Raw genomic sequence first — 15,188 nt, forward strand, 5'->3', positions numbered from 1 at the left:
CCACCACAACCTCGTTTTAACACACAATGACAACCACCCATCAACCGATAGGCCTACGAACTGGATAAATGAATAAAATATATCAATAAATTAGGTGAAAAGGATTATCAACGCCTAAAGACGTATGGTAAACACCTGAGAAGAAGAGAGAGGCTCGCGCCTCATACAAGTATATCAGTCTTTTTACCCTTCACTTCCTCCCCCTTCCTGGTCGAAATTCAATACGGAAGATACAGAAATCCAAGCTATAAACCAAACATCTCATTCCCGCTAAAAGGTAAAGGTATCAATCATTTCATTTCATCATTACGAGACTTTCCATGCAGTTCTGTCTCTCATCGTGGCTATCTGTTCCACATATTCGTCCGCCCACGGCTCACCAGCAAGTCTTCCTTCTCTTTTTCTGATAATTTTTTTCTTTGTTTGTTTGACTTACGCAGCCAAATCCAGCCTAGCAGGTCTCGCAGGTCGATATGCCGCACGAGGGTTCGAATGATCCACGGTGTTCGTTCCCAACGCCGGACCATCACCACTCATCCCGGGCGCCGGCGATGGCGTTATCATCGGGTTGTTGGCATCTTTCGTGCATGACAATTTAGTAATCATCCTTAACCCTCCGTCCGTCGTAGGACTTGCCACTGTTGCTGCGGCGGCCCCAGCCACCAAAGAACCCTCTTCTCCCACCGGTGCCCGTGGTCGCGGGGCCGTCGGCAACAACGCGATCGTGACCGTCGGTGGCATAAGTGGAGCGGTGGTTGTTGTAGCGGTTCTTGTCGCGCTGGAGCATGGCGAGAAGGAACAGAACGGTGCTGATGGCGAGCGCAGCCCAGGAACCCCAGGAGAAGCCGAAGGCATAGCGGCCCAGGTGGGCGTCGCGGCCGTCGCGGGTGAAGTGGTTGCGCATCTTGACGAAGGTAGCGCTGTGATTTTCGTTAGTTATGTGCGCGTTAACTTGTTTGTCGAGTATCTACTTGGGCGTGAGGAGGAAGGAGGAAGGGGAAGGACAGGGGTAGCAACAGGTGGGAAAGGAGAAATAAAACACCCCAAAAAATAATCAACATACGTCATCAAAGAAACAGCAACACTCAACATAACCAACGCCAACGAAGCCATCATTGCCGAAACCAGAGCGCCAATGCGTCCCAAGCAAGCCAAGAAGCCCGAGAAGAAGGCCAAAGTCTCGAAGAAGAGCGCCATGAGGAAGAACACCCAGCCGAAACGCCACATGTACCAAAAGTAGTGGCTGGTCGTGTGTCCACCATATTTTCCAGTGAGCCCATCGGGGGCACCGGAAGGGTAGCTGTCCCAGGCATCACCGAGAGGGAGAGCAGGACGCGCGGGACCGCAGTCCCGGTTGTTGAGACCGCACACCTTGAAATAGGTCCATTGCGAGACAGCGCGGGCGCCGCTGATGCCGCTGGTGTCGGCGCGGAGGAAATAAGTTTGTCGTAGGGGTGAGGTCCGGGTGATTCCCGAAAGGATGACGAACCAGAGGAGGACGAGGGAGATGGCGAGGAAGAGGAGAGATAGAATGGCGAGGAGGGGGCCTGTTTTTTTGTGTAGAAGGTGCGGTTAGTTACCTATTTGAGATGTATGCGGTTGATGGTTGTAAGCGGGATGGCTGGTAGATATCAACTTACGAGTTCTGTTCATCTTGAAGAGCGGTCCGCAGACGATTTTAGGTTGATAATAATGGTTGTAACAAGAAATTGTAGGGTATTATTAGGTTTAAAGGTTATAAACGCTGTTATAATAGCGGTGTAAGTGTTAGTCGAGATATCGGTGAGAGGAGGGGGATCAAAGAAAGTGGAAGAGGGGCCCGGATCGAGATCGTCAACTTACGTCGTTGATGCAGTGCACCTTTACTTGCACCACCTTATAGATGGAAACCACGTCCTAGAGAGTTGGCTGAAAGAAAATTGACGGATATGTGCGCCGGGTCGGGTGTCTGAAGGGAGGCTATAAAAGCCGAGGAAATGACAACAGATCAAGAGTAGTTCTACCACCCAACGACTAAAATTACCGTACTGAGAAACGGCTCTGGGGTATCACAAGGTATTCTTTTTTTTTTGATTGGAATAAAGCTCAAGAAGATCGAAATAGATGACAGGAAATTTGTGCGGCTGGAGGATTTATCAAGGGATGGATTGTGGGAGAGAGGTCAAAGATGATGGAAGTAGGAAGGGTCTCGCACCCACACACCGACGTACATACGTACACATCCCATTTCCATCCCTCTCATTGACTCCCAAGCTGAGCTTACCTCTACCCTACCCACTGATCACCAAAAGTGAACGGATCAGAATGAAGGCTTTGCGGTTTGTCGAAGAGTGACAATCATCAGGTCTACTTGGTTGGTGGGGACCAACGGACGATGCATGACGCAGCGCCCAGAAAAGGCCCAGAGGCAGAATGGATGGCCTGCCGGGACCATCAAGTGCTGTTTGCGGGAACCCGCTCCTGCAGTGCAGCAGCTGTGGCAGCAACGATCTGGCTGGACGCCACTGCCACCCCTCCCAACTCCCAAGAGAGAAAGCAGCAGAAAGCTCCACTCATCTCTCTTAGCTTTTGTACTTTCCTCTTCCCTCTGGCCAATCAGTAGACTTTTATGAACAGAAACCTCCACTTAACGCGTGCACGAAAAGCACTGACCACCTCATCTTTCCGTCATGGACTGGACCCTTTTTCTCTCCAAGTCCACCGACGTCATTCCTCTCTGCTCTTTCATCGAAGCGAGTCCAGGTCCCCCGCATCGGGATTGGTGACAGACGGCACAGCCTTCGGAGTAGAGAAATCAAACCACGCCGCCAAGCTACCAATGTTGGATGATATCAAACTCCGAATGGGAGACATTCATATGATCTTCGCTCCATCACTTCACACGGAAAACAATTTTTTTTTTTTTTTTTAAAAACTTCTCGGCTTTCCTTTTTCGCCCAGAAGCTGGGCAGGTGGGTACAGTCAAGACCCTAGCAACTGCAACCCCCCCCCCCCCCCCCCCCCCCCCCCCCCCCCCCCCCAAACTGCAAACCCATACAAATTTACCTAGTTAACGCAAGCCTCTCCGCTGCCCGGATTCCCAGCTTTGTATGTAAGTCAGCCCCCAGTAAGTGCAAATTGCCCAGTTAGTGCAAAGATTTTGAGCCGTCCCCATAGTGCACCAATTGTTTGCAGTTGCTAGGATCTTGACTGTATGATGAACACAGAAGAATGGTTACACTTGCCGAAGCCGACGAGATGACAAGCCATCTGCCAAGGAAAAGGGAAGAAACTGACTGACGAGACAAGACATTACTAAAGAGAGTCAGTCGGTGATGTCGTACACTTTCTTGAGGGAATAACTAAAGTCGTGACAGTTTCGAGAGTGTCGAGAGGCATTTTAGATACAGTGTTGGCAGGTTGACAAGTTTTTCAACCCAGCGAACGAGACGGCCCGGACGCAAGTGATGTTCAGGTCAAACCGACACCCAATCTGACACTGATTGCTGCCCTCGTGGCCAGCTTTTGGTTGAACATTGTGGAACACGGTAGAAGTCGTGTTTCTGTGCAACATTTCCTTTGGCGTTTAACAAGTCCGACCGACCGAAGAAGTTTGTTTCTTGGACTCGTCTCGTTCCGTCCAAAGTCATCTTTTTGGATGAAACCTTACACCGATGTGACTAACCACGGAGATCACAGTTTAGACAAAAATTTTGGGGCTTCCATATGAACTGGTTTTTGACAAGAAGACAGATTTGCTACAAAAATCAAAGACCTGGAGATACACAACAAAAACGCAACTTTGATTGACTGCACGTAAGTTGGCGGTATAAAGTACCTACGTATCCTTCAGGCAGGTGTTACCGACATGATGCGCATGCAATCTGGAAGCACATCTGGCACGTGCAAGAGGAATGGAAGTCAATCCCACGTATGCAGCGTACCACAGCAACTTGGTCGATCTCATTTGATCGTGACAAGATCAATCTCGACCACATCTTGGAAAACAGCGCCGTACCTTATCCGAAGCACCAGGATCCCAACCCACATTGTTCACTCATACACACTCTCCCCCTGTATTCCAGTAATTCATATCATCTCTCATCAGTCATTAACTTTTCGCTATACGTAAAAGGGACGATATATACAGGAGAGAGAAAAAAGGAAATCCAAAAAGTACCTCCAAATCTCCTACACCGAAACACACCATAGGTATCCAACTAACCTCGCACATCACCAAACCACCACTACCGACTATTGCTCATACAACGCTCTCAACAGCGTCCTCAACCTCCTCTGCTTCGGCACCGTAGCCCTCCCCTCCTTCCTCACAAACACCTGTCCTACCTTCTTCTCCCTCAACACCCTTCCAATCTCCATATAATTCTCCACCGCGCCAATCATAGGGCCCCTTGCCTCGCTCGGTATCTGCTGCATCTCCGGCCTGGCCTCCCTATACAGCTCAAACGCATTATCTAGCAGCCGTCTCCTCATCTTCTCGATAACCTCAGGACCCTCCGGGTTATCCAAAACCGCCTTATGCGTTAACCCTTCCTCCTTGAGCCAGCTGGTGGGCAAGTACACGCGTCCGATCTGGGCGTCGACGAGGATGTCGCGAGCGATATTAACGTACTGCAGCGCGATACCCATGCGGCACGCTGCAGACTCGAGCCGGCGCTTTTGGGAATCTGACATGTCCGGCAGGCAGTGGTGGATTATGAGGGCGATACAGAGCTCGCCGACGGTGCCGGCAACGCGAATGGCGTAGGTTTTGAGGTCCTTGTCGTGGGCGATGGGGAATTTGAGGTTGGTGGAGTCGGAACTGCCATGGAAGGTGAATTGGGAGTCCATCTCAAAACCCTTGATGAGCTCGTAGAGAGGCTTGGGAGGGAGGATGTGAGTGGGTAGGAGGTGGAGGGCTTGGTAGGCAAAGGGAGGGAAGGCTTCTTTGATGTAGGCGTCGATGCGCTCGGCCTTTTGCTTGGGGTCTTCGGTGGCGTCCGAGTCGCCATAGTGCTGATCGAGAAAGTGGTTAAGCTTCGCGGTCCAGGACAGAACCTCGAGGCGAGATTTGGCGTCGTCAACCAGATCATCAGCTAGACGGCAGAAGGAATACCTGGAATGGTCTGTCAGTACAACATTTCGAACGAAGGGAATGTTGATTCAGTACTTACAGCAGAATCAGATCGATGCGAAGGCGGCCAGAAAAAAGGGAGTTGGCAAGGTAGAAGCTCCTGCTCTTCAGACGAAGTCTCTCAACTGCTTCTCTCAGGCCTTCAATGCGCTCAAGGTCATACTTGGTAGTGTTGACAAGACGGCTCTGAACAAGCATAAGAGGTGTCGGATACCGGTTGACCTTGGGGAACAGAGTTGGGAAAGCGTAGATGACGGCGAGATATTGATCAAACACAGCCATGCCACTGACGATGAGCATGTTGGTCACCAGAAAGAAGGTGGCTTCTTCGATGTCCAACTTGCCGAACAGACAATACTCGAGCTTCGTCCCCGACCCGATGGACCAAGTACCCCTGTGCAAAGCAAGCTCGTCTACTGCCCAGAGATAGAAGGTAGGCAGGACTACCGGAAGCACCGTCACGAACCATGGTAGGCTGAGAATGAAGCGCCCAGCAAGCGTCCAGATGGCCAACAAAAACGGACAAGCCCAAACCAGGATCAAGCCGAGATAAGTTGTTTTCTGGTTAACCTGAGCAGCCTTCCATCCCCATACCGACAAAGCTACGAGGATGAGCTGGCCGGTAACCTTGGCAATCCTCATCCATGCTGGAGGATTTCGCTGGTTGTTGAGGTGTAACGCGTGGAGAACCGGTTTGTTGAAGAGTATGTATACGAGGGCCGTGATGTAAGTCTGTATCACGAAGAAGAAGAGTTCTTCGAAGGGGATCCCAAGCAAACGCGGTCCGACAATGGCCTCTGGCGGGTAAGACCATACTTTTTGCTCAATCAGGTAGGCATCCCATGGCAGAGCAGCGGTAAAGGCGATGAAGATGAGGCAGCCTGTTTGAATGACATGTATCCTGTTGAGAACCGGATAGGCGATGGCTGTGAGAAGTACCGCCAGGGGTATTGTGAATTTCAGGTGACTATGATGCATCTAGTCAGCAACGATGCTTTCCAGGACTAATGGGTGGTGGCTTTCAAGTCTGTTACTCACACAAAAGCGTAGTCGTACATGTTGGGCAGTCTTGATAGCTTGTTGGAGCTATTGCCCTATAGAACCGAAAGTGTGCCACAAGTGGGATCTGGACCTGGAAGCCTATCTTTTTTCATAAGAGATGAAGCAAGACCTGTGCATATGAGAAAGAAACCTGTGGAGGTTGGCGTTGGCGTCGATCTGGCTTTGTCTTGTCTGGGAGGGGTCCGGATGGGGGACGGTGCTAAGAGAGGCAACCCGACACGTTGAATGAGACCAGAGCTGAGACTCTGATAGAACAGTCTCTTGAGAGAAGGGAAGAAAAACAGGCTACTTCAGACATTTCTGGGACAACGGAATGGAGAAGAGAATCAAGCCGGCCGGAGACTTTTGGAACGGCCAGTCGGCCACATCGACCAGTTCCAGAATCCGAGATCGTTGGGACTTCCATGATTTCCAGATCCAGAGGCGAGGAGAAACATCGGAAGCGTGTCCGCTCGCCAAGCATTGAATGGGGAAGTTGGCAGGCTCGGTAGGGCCAGCACGCCAACGGAGTCTCGCGGATAAACAAAGAAAGGAACAACAATAAGGTAGGTAGGTATTATGATTGCTTCATGCCTGGGAGCCCAACTAGGGTGACAACCCTCCAGCTTGGCTCTTTGCGCTGAGTCCCATTCGGTTCGTTGCGCTGCATACACAGTACGCTGTGTGTCGAGCAAACACTGCCGCTCTCACCTAGGTAAGCATCCCCAAGCAAGACGTGCAGTCGTGATGTCATGTCCGGCATACACAAGCATAGATCTGCTGCGGATTTGACAGACAGAACTGAAGCAAAGCCCTGTCATCTGAACAATAGAAGCACGGTACCTGACTTCAGGAACGCGTTCGCTTAGGTATGTGCTTGAGCTTTGGATGACAGCCCAGGGCGAATTCGTTACTCGATCCATCTGATCTCTGGGGTGTGCTCGGCTGTCGACAGCTTCGTGCGGCGATCAGAGATATCTTGCATAATCAAATACAGGACCTCGAGGTATCTGACGCGCAATATCTTGCGGAGACCAGAGAGCGGTACTGAGACGGCCGGCCATATTGTGTAAGCGATGGGGTGTGATGACTGATGGGCGGTTGAAGCTGAGGTTGGTGATCGTGAAAAGAGGTTGTCGTCGATTGAGATCGCAGAGAACCCTGTCATCATCGGGAGCACAGCATCGAACTTTCAGGCACAAGTGGAAGCTGCTGTCTTTACAGTGGTGGATCTCCCTGGAGCCCTTGATGTACAATGCACGGACCCTTGCCGAGACGGCAGCCCCAAAAAATCCGGGGATTGGCCAATCACAAGAGCCCCTTCCGGCGGCGGCTTGGTCGTCGCAAGTCAACCGCAATTCACCTTCGACCCGGACTCGGCAACTGCAACACCATCGCGACCCAATATCACCACTCAGGACAACCCCTCTCTTCGGTCTCATCCAGCCACATCCAGCCTCGGCATAGACAGGGCGCATCTGTAACTGAAAGGCCCAGAACACTCTGTGAACCCGGAACCCTGGGACCAGCACCCTGAAACACCGTGGCCGACATCGTGCCCCTGGATCGTCGCCGTGGCTGCCCTGACTCCGCGTCCCCTCCGTCGTCATCCCGTCTCCCGCATCACAGAAGCGAAAAGGGTGGTCAGTGACCGTTTCATAGAAAGAAAGCATGGCTTCCAGGATACGGTACAGCCCTCAGCAGCAGCGCCGGGCTTTGGCCATGGCACTTGCGCAAGCCTCAGCAGCCACTCCCCGCGCCTCTCTGATCGGATCCAGAGCCTTGGTTTCACAGATGGCATCATGCAGAACTCTTCCAACAGCACCTTGCTCATCAGTAACACGTCAACTCCGGCTCCTTTCGACTTCGCAACCATGGCGCCAAATCCAGCCGCCTCAGCCACAACCCATATACCCCCAGAATTCCTATCCACCACAGGCTGAGCAGCCCACCCCTCAGCCCAAGAAGCGTAGTCGCGTATGGAAGATCCTTGGCTATGGCTCTTTCCTCTTTTTTGGCCTCACCGCGGGCCTCACCTTTAGAGCGTTCGTCGCTCCCCCGCCACCTCTGACTCCGGGCTCCCAGCTTGACCTCCTGGAGACCAAGATCATCCACCGGCGAGCGGAAGACCTGCAGATCGTCAAGGAGCTCAGCGCCGACCCGGCCTGGGAGTCCTGGGATGCGTATGAGACGCTCAGTCCGGAGCACCGGGCACAACACATCTCGGCCGGCGCCCTGGCCGGCGCCAATGGCATCGGCGGCTACCACCGCGTCTGGTACAACAAGGAGACGGGCGAGTGCGTCAGTGTCATCTTCTTCGGCTTCGCCACTACGGGCTGGCCCGGCGTCGTGCACGGCGGCTGTCTGGCGACTCTCCTCGACGAGAGCTGCGGCCGAGCCGCGTTCAAGAAGTGGGGAGACCGGTCCGGACTGACGGCCAATTTGCAGCTGAACTACGTGTCGGCCACGTATTCTTCAAAGTTCTACATTATTCGTGTCAAGCCGAGGAGCGATGAGGAGCTTCCGGGGGAGGAGCGCGGCAAGAGCCACTACAAGATCTATCTGGATGCTTCGATACACGAAGCGAGGACGGGCAAGGCCGCCGTTGTTGCGGAGGCTTTGTTTGTGGGTGGAATGGGGAAGAGTGGAAAGGGAGGGTTGACGGTCAGCGGGTTGGCTGATCAGGGTGAGAATGCTCGCTTTTAAAAGTGGGATCGGGAGATGTTTTAAACATATTGCATAGTCATCTGTCTTATCACCAGGCTGTGCTGCTTCTCTAGATCCCTTGGGAGCGTGCTCTTGCCATGGTTTCCGTTTGTACTTCATTAGACAGTAGAGATAATTGTAGCAGGCATATAGACTGCTAGACTTGACGGAGAGGTGTTGGATTCAAAAGCCTGACAAGATCACGAACATCTTGCACTGACCCGTATAATTCTCGCTCAGCCTTGGCTTCAATCTTATCTTTCTCTCTCTCTGGGGTCTGAATCTGGTTGCTCCATAACTTCTTCCGCTTACATACACAAGCAACATCCAAACACTACCCATATGAGAAAACTCCTCACCCAGCCCCTACACTAGTTCGTCTCGATGAAAAATCCCTTCCATGCACCGTGCAAGTATCTTATGATTGACAGAAGTACCATATCATCCCATCCTTAGATCTCCCCGGGGGACATTCAACCCTCTCCTCATTCACTGGGCCCTGCCTTGTCCTGCTTCACTGTGTCCGCTTTTAGTTGTTTTGTGTTGGGGAGTTGATTTGATAGTTGACGGGAGTGTGGGCTACGGTATCCAATAGCAAGTCCGCAACTCCGTAACCCAACCCTTATTTTAGTCTCCCGGAGACTTTCACAACCGGAAGCAGTGTCTTCCGCAAACACTAATTTTAGTGAAGTTGATTTATCAGCTAGTGACTCTGGAGTGCTGTTCAGACTGTTCGCCTTGGTTGGTTTCGTTCTCTTCATTTTCGTCTTTCGGTTTCCACTTTTCATGTGGTCGCCGAACAGTGGAAAGGGTTGTTGAGGACCGGACCGGACCGCCTCTCTACTGTACCTTGTAGGTCTAAAGGACAGTTCATCTTCACACCGAATCTTTGACTGACACGGTGAGTGACGAATTCCGCGTCGGGTTGGGGGGAGTGCACTCCAGTGGGGTTTTGCGATCCTTTGGTCTGGAGGTACTAAGCCAAGACATTCTTTCCCTTTCCAGTTCCCACTGCCCTTTCCACTTCCAGGTTCCAACAGTGAGTTCCACACAGGGCACTATCTCCATTTCTACCTCTAGTTTGTTCCAACTCCACCTTCCTCAACCACCCAAAATTCTTGGGTTCAACCAATCAGAGAGCCCGGACGATTGGCCGTGATTACGACATGTCCAACTCGAAGGGTTCGGGCAGTCAACGACTCTGCGACTCCAAAAAAATCAGGCCATGATGATCCTCTGAATTCCACCAACATTTCCGTAAAAAGGGTCTCTGCGCTAGTGATTTATAGACACACTACAAATTACAATCAAGGAAATTATTCGGGGTCCATAATACGCGGCACAACGGGATTGAAAAAATGTGCCAATGACGGGCCGCGGACGGCCGTCCGTTATTAACAACGGGGTCCTTTTGGAGGTCTTTGGTTCGGGTGAGGCCGGTGAGGGTATCAACCATCAAGGTTTTTGTTCCTACAATTGACTCGCTCAGTTGTTCGCTCCCCGAGGGTTGGTCCCCCATCGGTCCCCCTTCGGTCCCCCCTCGGTTTCCTGATTAGCTTGGTGAGTAATGCAGTTGGAGGACGACCGAGACCAAAGCCAAGATAAGGCGGTAGAGAGATGGAGTCGAAGAGGGAGGATGAGGAATGCGGATGCGAGAATGCACTCCATCCTCTTAGTTCGCTTCACTTTTCAAGTTTCAACAATTTGGACCTCTTCGTGGGCACCCGGGATACGGGTAGAACGGCGAGAGCGGGTAGGGGTTCTCATCACCAGTTCACCACTGCATCATGAAGGAACACACTCCGGCTAGGCTTTCAGTCTCGCAATCTCTCCATCTCACCCCCGCTTCGGACCGCCGATCCAGTTGCCCTCACCAGACCAGTAACAAACCGTGGACATCAACCCGGCCCGTTTACTGGATCTTCAATGAAGATCTATAATGAGGGCTCCGTATGAGATGCAAAATGGACTTTGCGTCGGCTCCGGTTCGGCTTCGGGCATCAACCAAGATGTAATTTATGTGCCGGGAAGCCTGTAAAGGCCTTCCGGTCTTCCCTCGCAGACTTGGCTATAGCAGCCGGGTAGTGTCGAAGGATAGAAATGGAGAAATGGGTCTAGCAAGTTGACAAATAGAGCGAGAGAATGACCGTCTCACTTTACCTAGGAAGAAGTTGAGTTACCTACCCATATGAATGGGGGGGTCCTGATCCCCCTTTGACCATGTCACTCCGGGCGATGACAACCCCTCCGTAGCATCCCCCAGTCAGTGGTAATCTCACAACGTCGTGGACAGTATAATGAGACTAGGGTAGACACGGCTTTGGTTTTCTTACTGTCCGGCGGCGGTCTCCACTCCCGAGCCGGGGAACGCTCCGGCGGCGTCTCTCTAATGCAGTCTACGCAAGTATCCTACCACTTGGCGCTGAGGCTGTCGTAGGTCGGTGTTGCTATTTAGTTGACTTGGATAGCTCTTCATTATCATGCCTGTGATGAGGCTGACCTTCGTCAAGCGGTAGGGCTTTCGCGTGGGGGTCGTTGGATGATGTGGATGCGTTAGCATTGTCACTTTGGAAACAATGAAGCCCTGACCATGTTGTGTTGATAAGTTGGGTCAGCCGTCATGACCAGCGCACATGCATTCCCTATCGTGAGGGCTCTGAAAGCGCCTTTTGGTTGACCTGCGTGCTGCTGATGGAGGGACTCGTCCTCAAATAAGGACATCGGGGAGCGAAAAGAAGGGTCTGAATCAACAAGTCTGGTTTGTGACATGGGAAAATGGCTGCGGGGGTTTGATTAGGACCCTGCATTTTGTGATCGATGGGTGTATGCTTGGTAAGGGATGTGGATCAGAGAGCCTTGTGGCGATTATGGGGTCCGTTGATGGGCTGAGAACGTAATTTTGGTCACGGAAAACGCGAGCAAGAATGCACGTTGTCTTGATTGTCTCTAAGACCAATGGAGGGTAAAGAATCTGCTGCCATGGCGGCAGTTTGTCTCGGAGAAACAACGTCAGGGGATGAATGTCACGACAGCACACTTGCGTGTTATTGAAAATATCACACCGAATCGTCTTCTTCTGAGACATTCTTTTCTTTCTTTTGCTGTAGGTTGCCTGGGGTTTGGCGTGTTTCGCGAAACCGATGTGTCTGTGTTCCTTCGGAGATTTTCCATGGGGAGGAAGGAAATCCAACCTGTGTTGGCCATGGCAACCCCTCTTCCATAGAATCCGAATCAACCACACCGACATTTCGACTCATTGTCAAGTCGTGTCTGAAGTCACGGTCTCGGGCGGTTGTTCCTCGTGGCAGGAAAGAGCAAAGCGATTGGATGTTTGTTACGATCTTCAGCAAGAACGATACTGGCACGCATCAAAGAGGAAGGCGCCAGATGTCGTCGGAACGCCTTACTCGACTGCAGCCACCAGGTCAGCAAATGATGTTGAAGGCCTCGAATACTGGACCGGCCTCAGTACTTCAATTTTTTTGATCTTTTGACATAAACGGATTTTGAAAACGCCAATAGATGTAGGTTGAGGCGGTCGTGCTGCACTGATATTGTTCGTAAACTTTGTTCGGCCGTGTACGTTGTACTCCGTATGCGCTTGTAACGGTCGTACAACTGAAGATGCTGGACGCCGATCTTACATGCCAGCCCTGCCCATAGAATGATTGCAACTTGCCCTTTAGGGCCGAAGTAGCTCTCAGATTGTTTGATCAGGATGACTCTCACTATCGACACTTCAAGCTGAACTTGTGTTGTTCACCAGACGAATTTGAGTGATGAAAGTCGAACCGTAAGCCATTTTCAACGGCTCTTGTCAATATCAAACTGATTTAGCAACCATTTGTTCCGATGGCAGGCGTTCGCGGTAATACGAAATATGGCATCCTCGCATGGCTCCTGGCTCTATTTGATGTAAGACATTGCCAGTCCGTTGGGATTTGGAGTTGACGTCAAGTAATCCTGACCGAATCCGGGGCTTCGAGGACCCTGAATTTCTTTATTAGGATCGCATCTCGAAACGGGAGATGTTAGCGTACCGTACTGGCCGATCCGGCCACTGGAAGAGAAAGGTTGGGGATGATTGTCTCAGTTGCCAACTTGTCCACGTCGAGAGCATGGACCTGACTCCGAGATTAATGGGCGAATCGGAAGGAAGAACCATGGTCAAGGTCTTTCAGACTGCTAACTACCGGCCGAATGGGTCTTTGAAGGAATTCAATGGTGGGACCTCCTTTGCATCCTATAGGTACATTGCTTGGAGACGAGAAGGGGTTATGTCCGGACTAGAAGCGGATGGGGGTCACATTGGAAGAAGCCTCTGAAAGCTTCGCTGCGGTTTCAACAGCCACTTGAGCCACAGTGCCACGTAAATACATGGCAGTGAATCGTTGGCATACTGCTGGTGTAATGCGATTGGCTAGTGTAGGATGTCGTACACTCAGTCGTTCACTGTCTGCAAGAACACGTACTGTGCCTGTACGTGATGGGATGGTCCATGGAATCTCTCGCTCCTGGATTCGTGTGTCTGACTCTGAAACGGGATGTCGGTACTCGGAAACTGCAGAAAAGGATCTCTTGCTAGTGAGCCGAGATGTAAGGTACCATTTAGGATCGCCATTGTAATCCCGCTTGTGGTGACCAATTCCCGTTCCCATTGAGGTGCACAAGCATTAACGAAGGCCTCGAAAAGCCTGGAAGGATCATAATAGGGCTTGAGGCTCAGGGTGCATGGTGTTCATATCCGAACGATAGCCAGACCCGTGCTCACCTGGAAACGAGACGTCAAGTCAACCGAGGAACAAACATAACCCTCTTTGCCTAGATTGTCACCTCTAGACGGGGCTCACGGGCACCGTCGTTGCCACCATCACAGAGTCACCGGCCAGCGGGAGATATGACGGAAGGTTCCCGGACCCGTCGATCAGCCGTGTTTCCCCGGAATGTCTCTCTTCCGAGCAAGTGAGGCTTTAGGAGGCTTCAGGGAGGCCTTAGAGGCGGCTAGGAAAATCGATAGCCTAGTGGAGAAGGGCCCTAAATTTCAGACACCGCCAATCGGAGAAGGTAGCACTAAAGACGGACCAGTTTCCGCGGCATTTAGCTGGAAGAAAAGGAAGAAAATGCAATTACCGAAAAGATTCCATGTGGGATGGCCCCAACGAGACGCGGAATGGGTGTTACACCCGCAGCACGTTTTAGGCGTTGCAGGGTCGCGAGTCGCAATATCAAATCCCAACAGAAAGCCGGCGAGAACGAGACATGCTAAAGAGTCTGGATGGCAATTTCCAGAAAGCCATCTTTCCTTCGGTCGCCGTTGTTTGGCGAGGTGTTTCGGTGTGGAGTAAACCCTCACCGACATTGCTTGTTTTTCTTTTGTTGTCGAGAGGTAAACACATCTAATATCAGATGGTCGTATGTTCCTTGCTCGGTGCCTCCATTCATTTTCAGCTTCCATCCAAACTTGAGCCAACCTACCGCAGGGCTCGAGAACTTGGTCCAGGCAAGGACTCGAGACATCCCTTGTCAGACAGATGATGGCTCTAAATGTCGCTGCGAATGGAGGCAAAAACCCCAAGGAAACTTCCTGACATCCGAAGTGGCCGCGATTGCTACGGGGTCGTCTTGTTGCCGCGCGGTCAGAGCTGAGCTTTGGGAGAAGGAAGCTGAAGTTTGGAGATATCACTCGACTTGATGCTGTCCCTAAACTTGTTCGGGATGCGGAGTGGGGGATTCAGGACTTGGCCTGGGTTTGGCAGCTGCCTTGTCAGGCCAGGGCAGCTTCAAGTTCGGCAAGGGACAAGCCTCAACGTCCACATGCCCGGCACTCGGGACCGGGGGCGGCCGTTGAAGGATTTCAATGGGCCTGCCATTCTTGGCGGCCCACCCGCCCCACAGTCGAATTTTCCCGACCTGGATTTCACAGTGCGCCCAGCCGATCACCGTGCGCCAAGACATGTCGTTGAAATCGCGCCGCTTGTGCCCCACCCACCCCTAGCGCCCTCCAGTTCACGCAGGCGCAACCACACAGAGCCGGCCATTTCCATTTGCCCTTTCCTAAAACGGACAGGATGTGATTAAGTTCCTCGTCTCATCAGAGCCTCAGCAGCCCAGTTCGAGCTTCCTTCCTTCCCACTCGATTCTTGCCAGTCCCTCCGTCTCACTCTCATGCACATGTTTCCGCGTTCTTGTTGATGAGCCGTGCTAGCTAGGTGACCTGCGAGAGGCAAATCCTCCCCAAGGAGACTCTGGACTGGAGCTAGCAACAACATTGGATGGATCTAGATGCGTCACGGTCATGCGGCAACCGGTCCGGTCAAGCACGCTAACG

At 51.9% G+C, this 15,188-nt stretch overlaps 3 protein-coding genes across 3 annotated transcripts; 1 reads left to right on the forward strand and 2 right to left on the reverse strand.

Moving 5' to 3' along the window:
• Nucleotides 1–42: 42 nt before the first annotated feature.
• SMAC4_01278 (uncharacterized protein) lies at nt 43–2,283 on the reverse strand. Its single transcript, XM_066089562.1, has 4 exons — nt 1,843–2,283; nt 1,641–1,744; nt 1,064–1,547; nt 43–920 (listed from the first exon to the last, which is right to left on the reverse strand). The coding sequence occupies exons 2-4, from the start codon at nt 1,651–1,653 to the stop codon at nt 596–598; spliced, it is 822 nt and encodes a 273-aa protein (XP_065945813.1). The 5' UTR covers nt 1,654–1,744; nt 1,843–2,283; the 3' UTR covers nt 43–595.
• Nucleotides 2,284–4,063: 1,780 nt separating this feature from the next.
• On the reverse strand, nt 4,064–6,711 carry SMAC4_01277 (uncharacterized protein). Its single transcript, XM_003352395.2, has 3 exons — nt 6,152–6,711; nt 5,154–6,080; nt 4,064–5,095 (listed from the first exon to the last, which is right to left on the reverse strand). Exons 1-3 carry the CDS (start codon nt 6,169–6,171, stop codon nt 4,234–4,236), a joined length of 1,809 nt encoding a protein of 602 aa, XP_003352443.1. The 5' UTR covers nt 6,172–6,711; the 3' UTR covers nt 4,064–4,233.
• Nucleotides 6,712–7,795: 1,084 nt separating this feature from the next.
• On the forward strand, nt 7,796–8,860 carry SMAC4_01276 (uncharacterized protein; the record flags this gene model as incomplete). Its single annotated transcript, XM_003352394.2, has 1 exon — nt 7,796–8,860. Exon 1 carries the CDS (start codon nt 7,826–7,828, stop codon nt 8,858–8,860), a length of 1,035 nt encoding a protein of 344 aa, XP_003352442.1. The 5' UTR covers nt 7,796–7,825.
• Between the last annotated feature and the right edge of the window lie 6,328 nt (nt 8,861–15,188).

Source organism: Sordaria macrospora, chromosome 1 (genome assembly GCF_033870435.1).
Source record: "Sordaria macrospora chromosome 1, complete sequence".
Taxonomy (NCBI): Eukaryota; Fungi; Ascomycota; class Sordariomycetes; order Sordariales; family Sordariaceae; genus Sordaria; species Sordaria macrospora.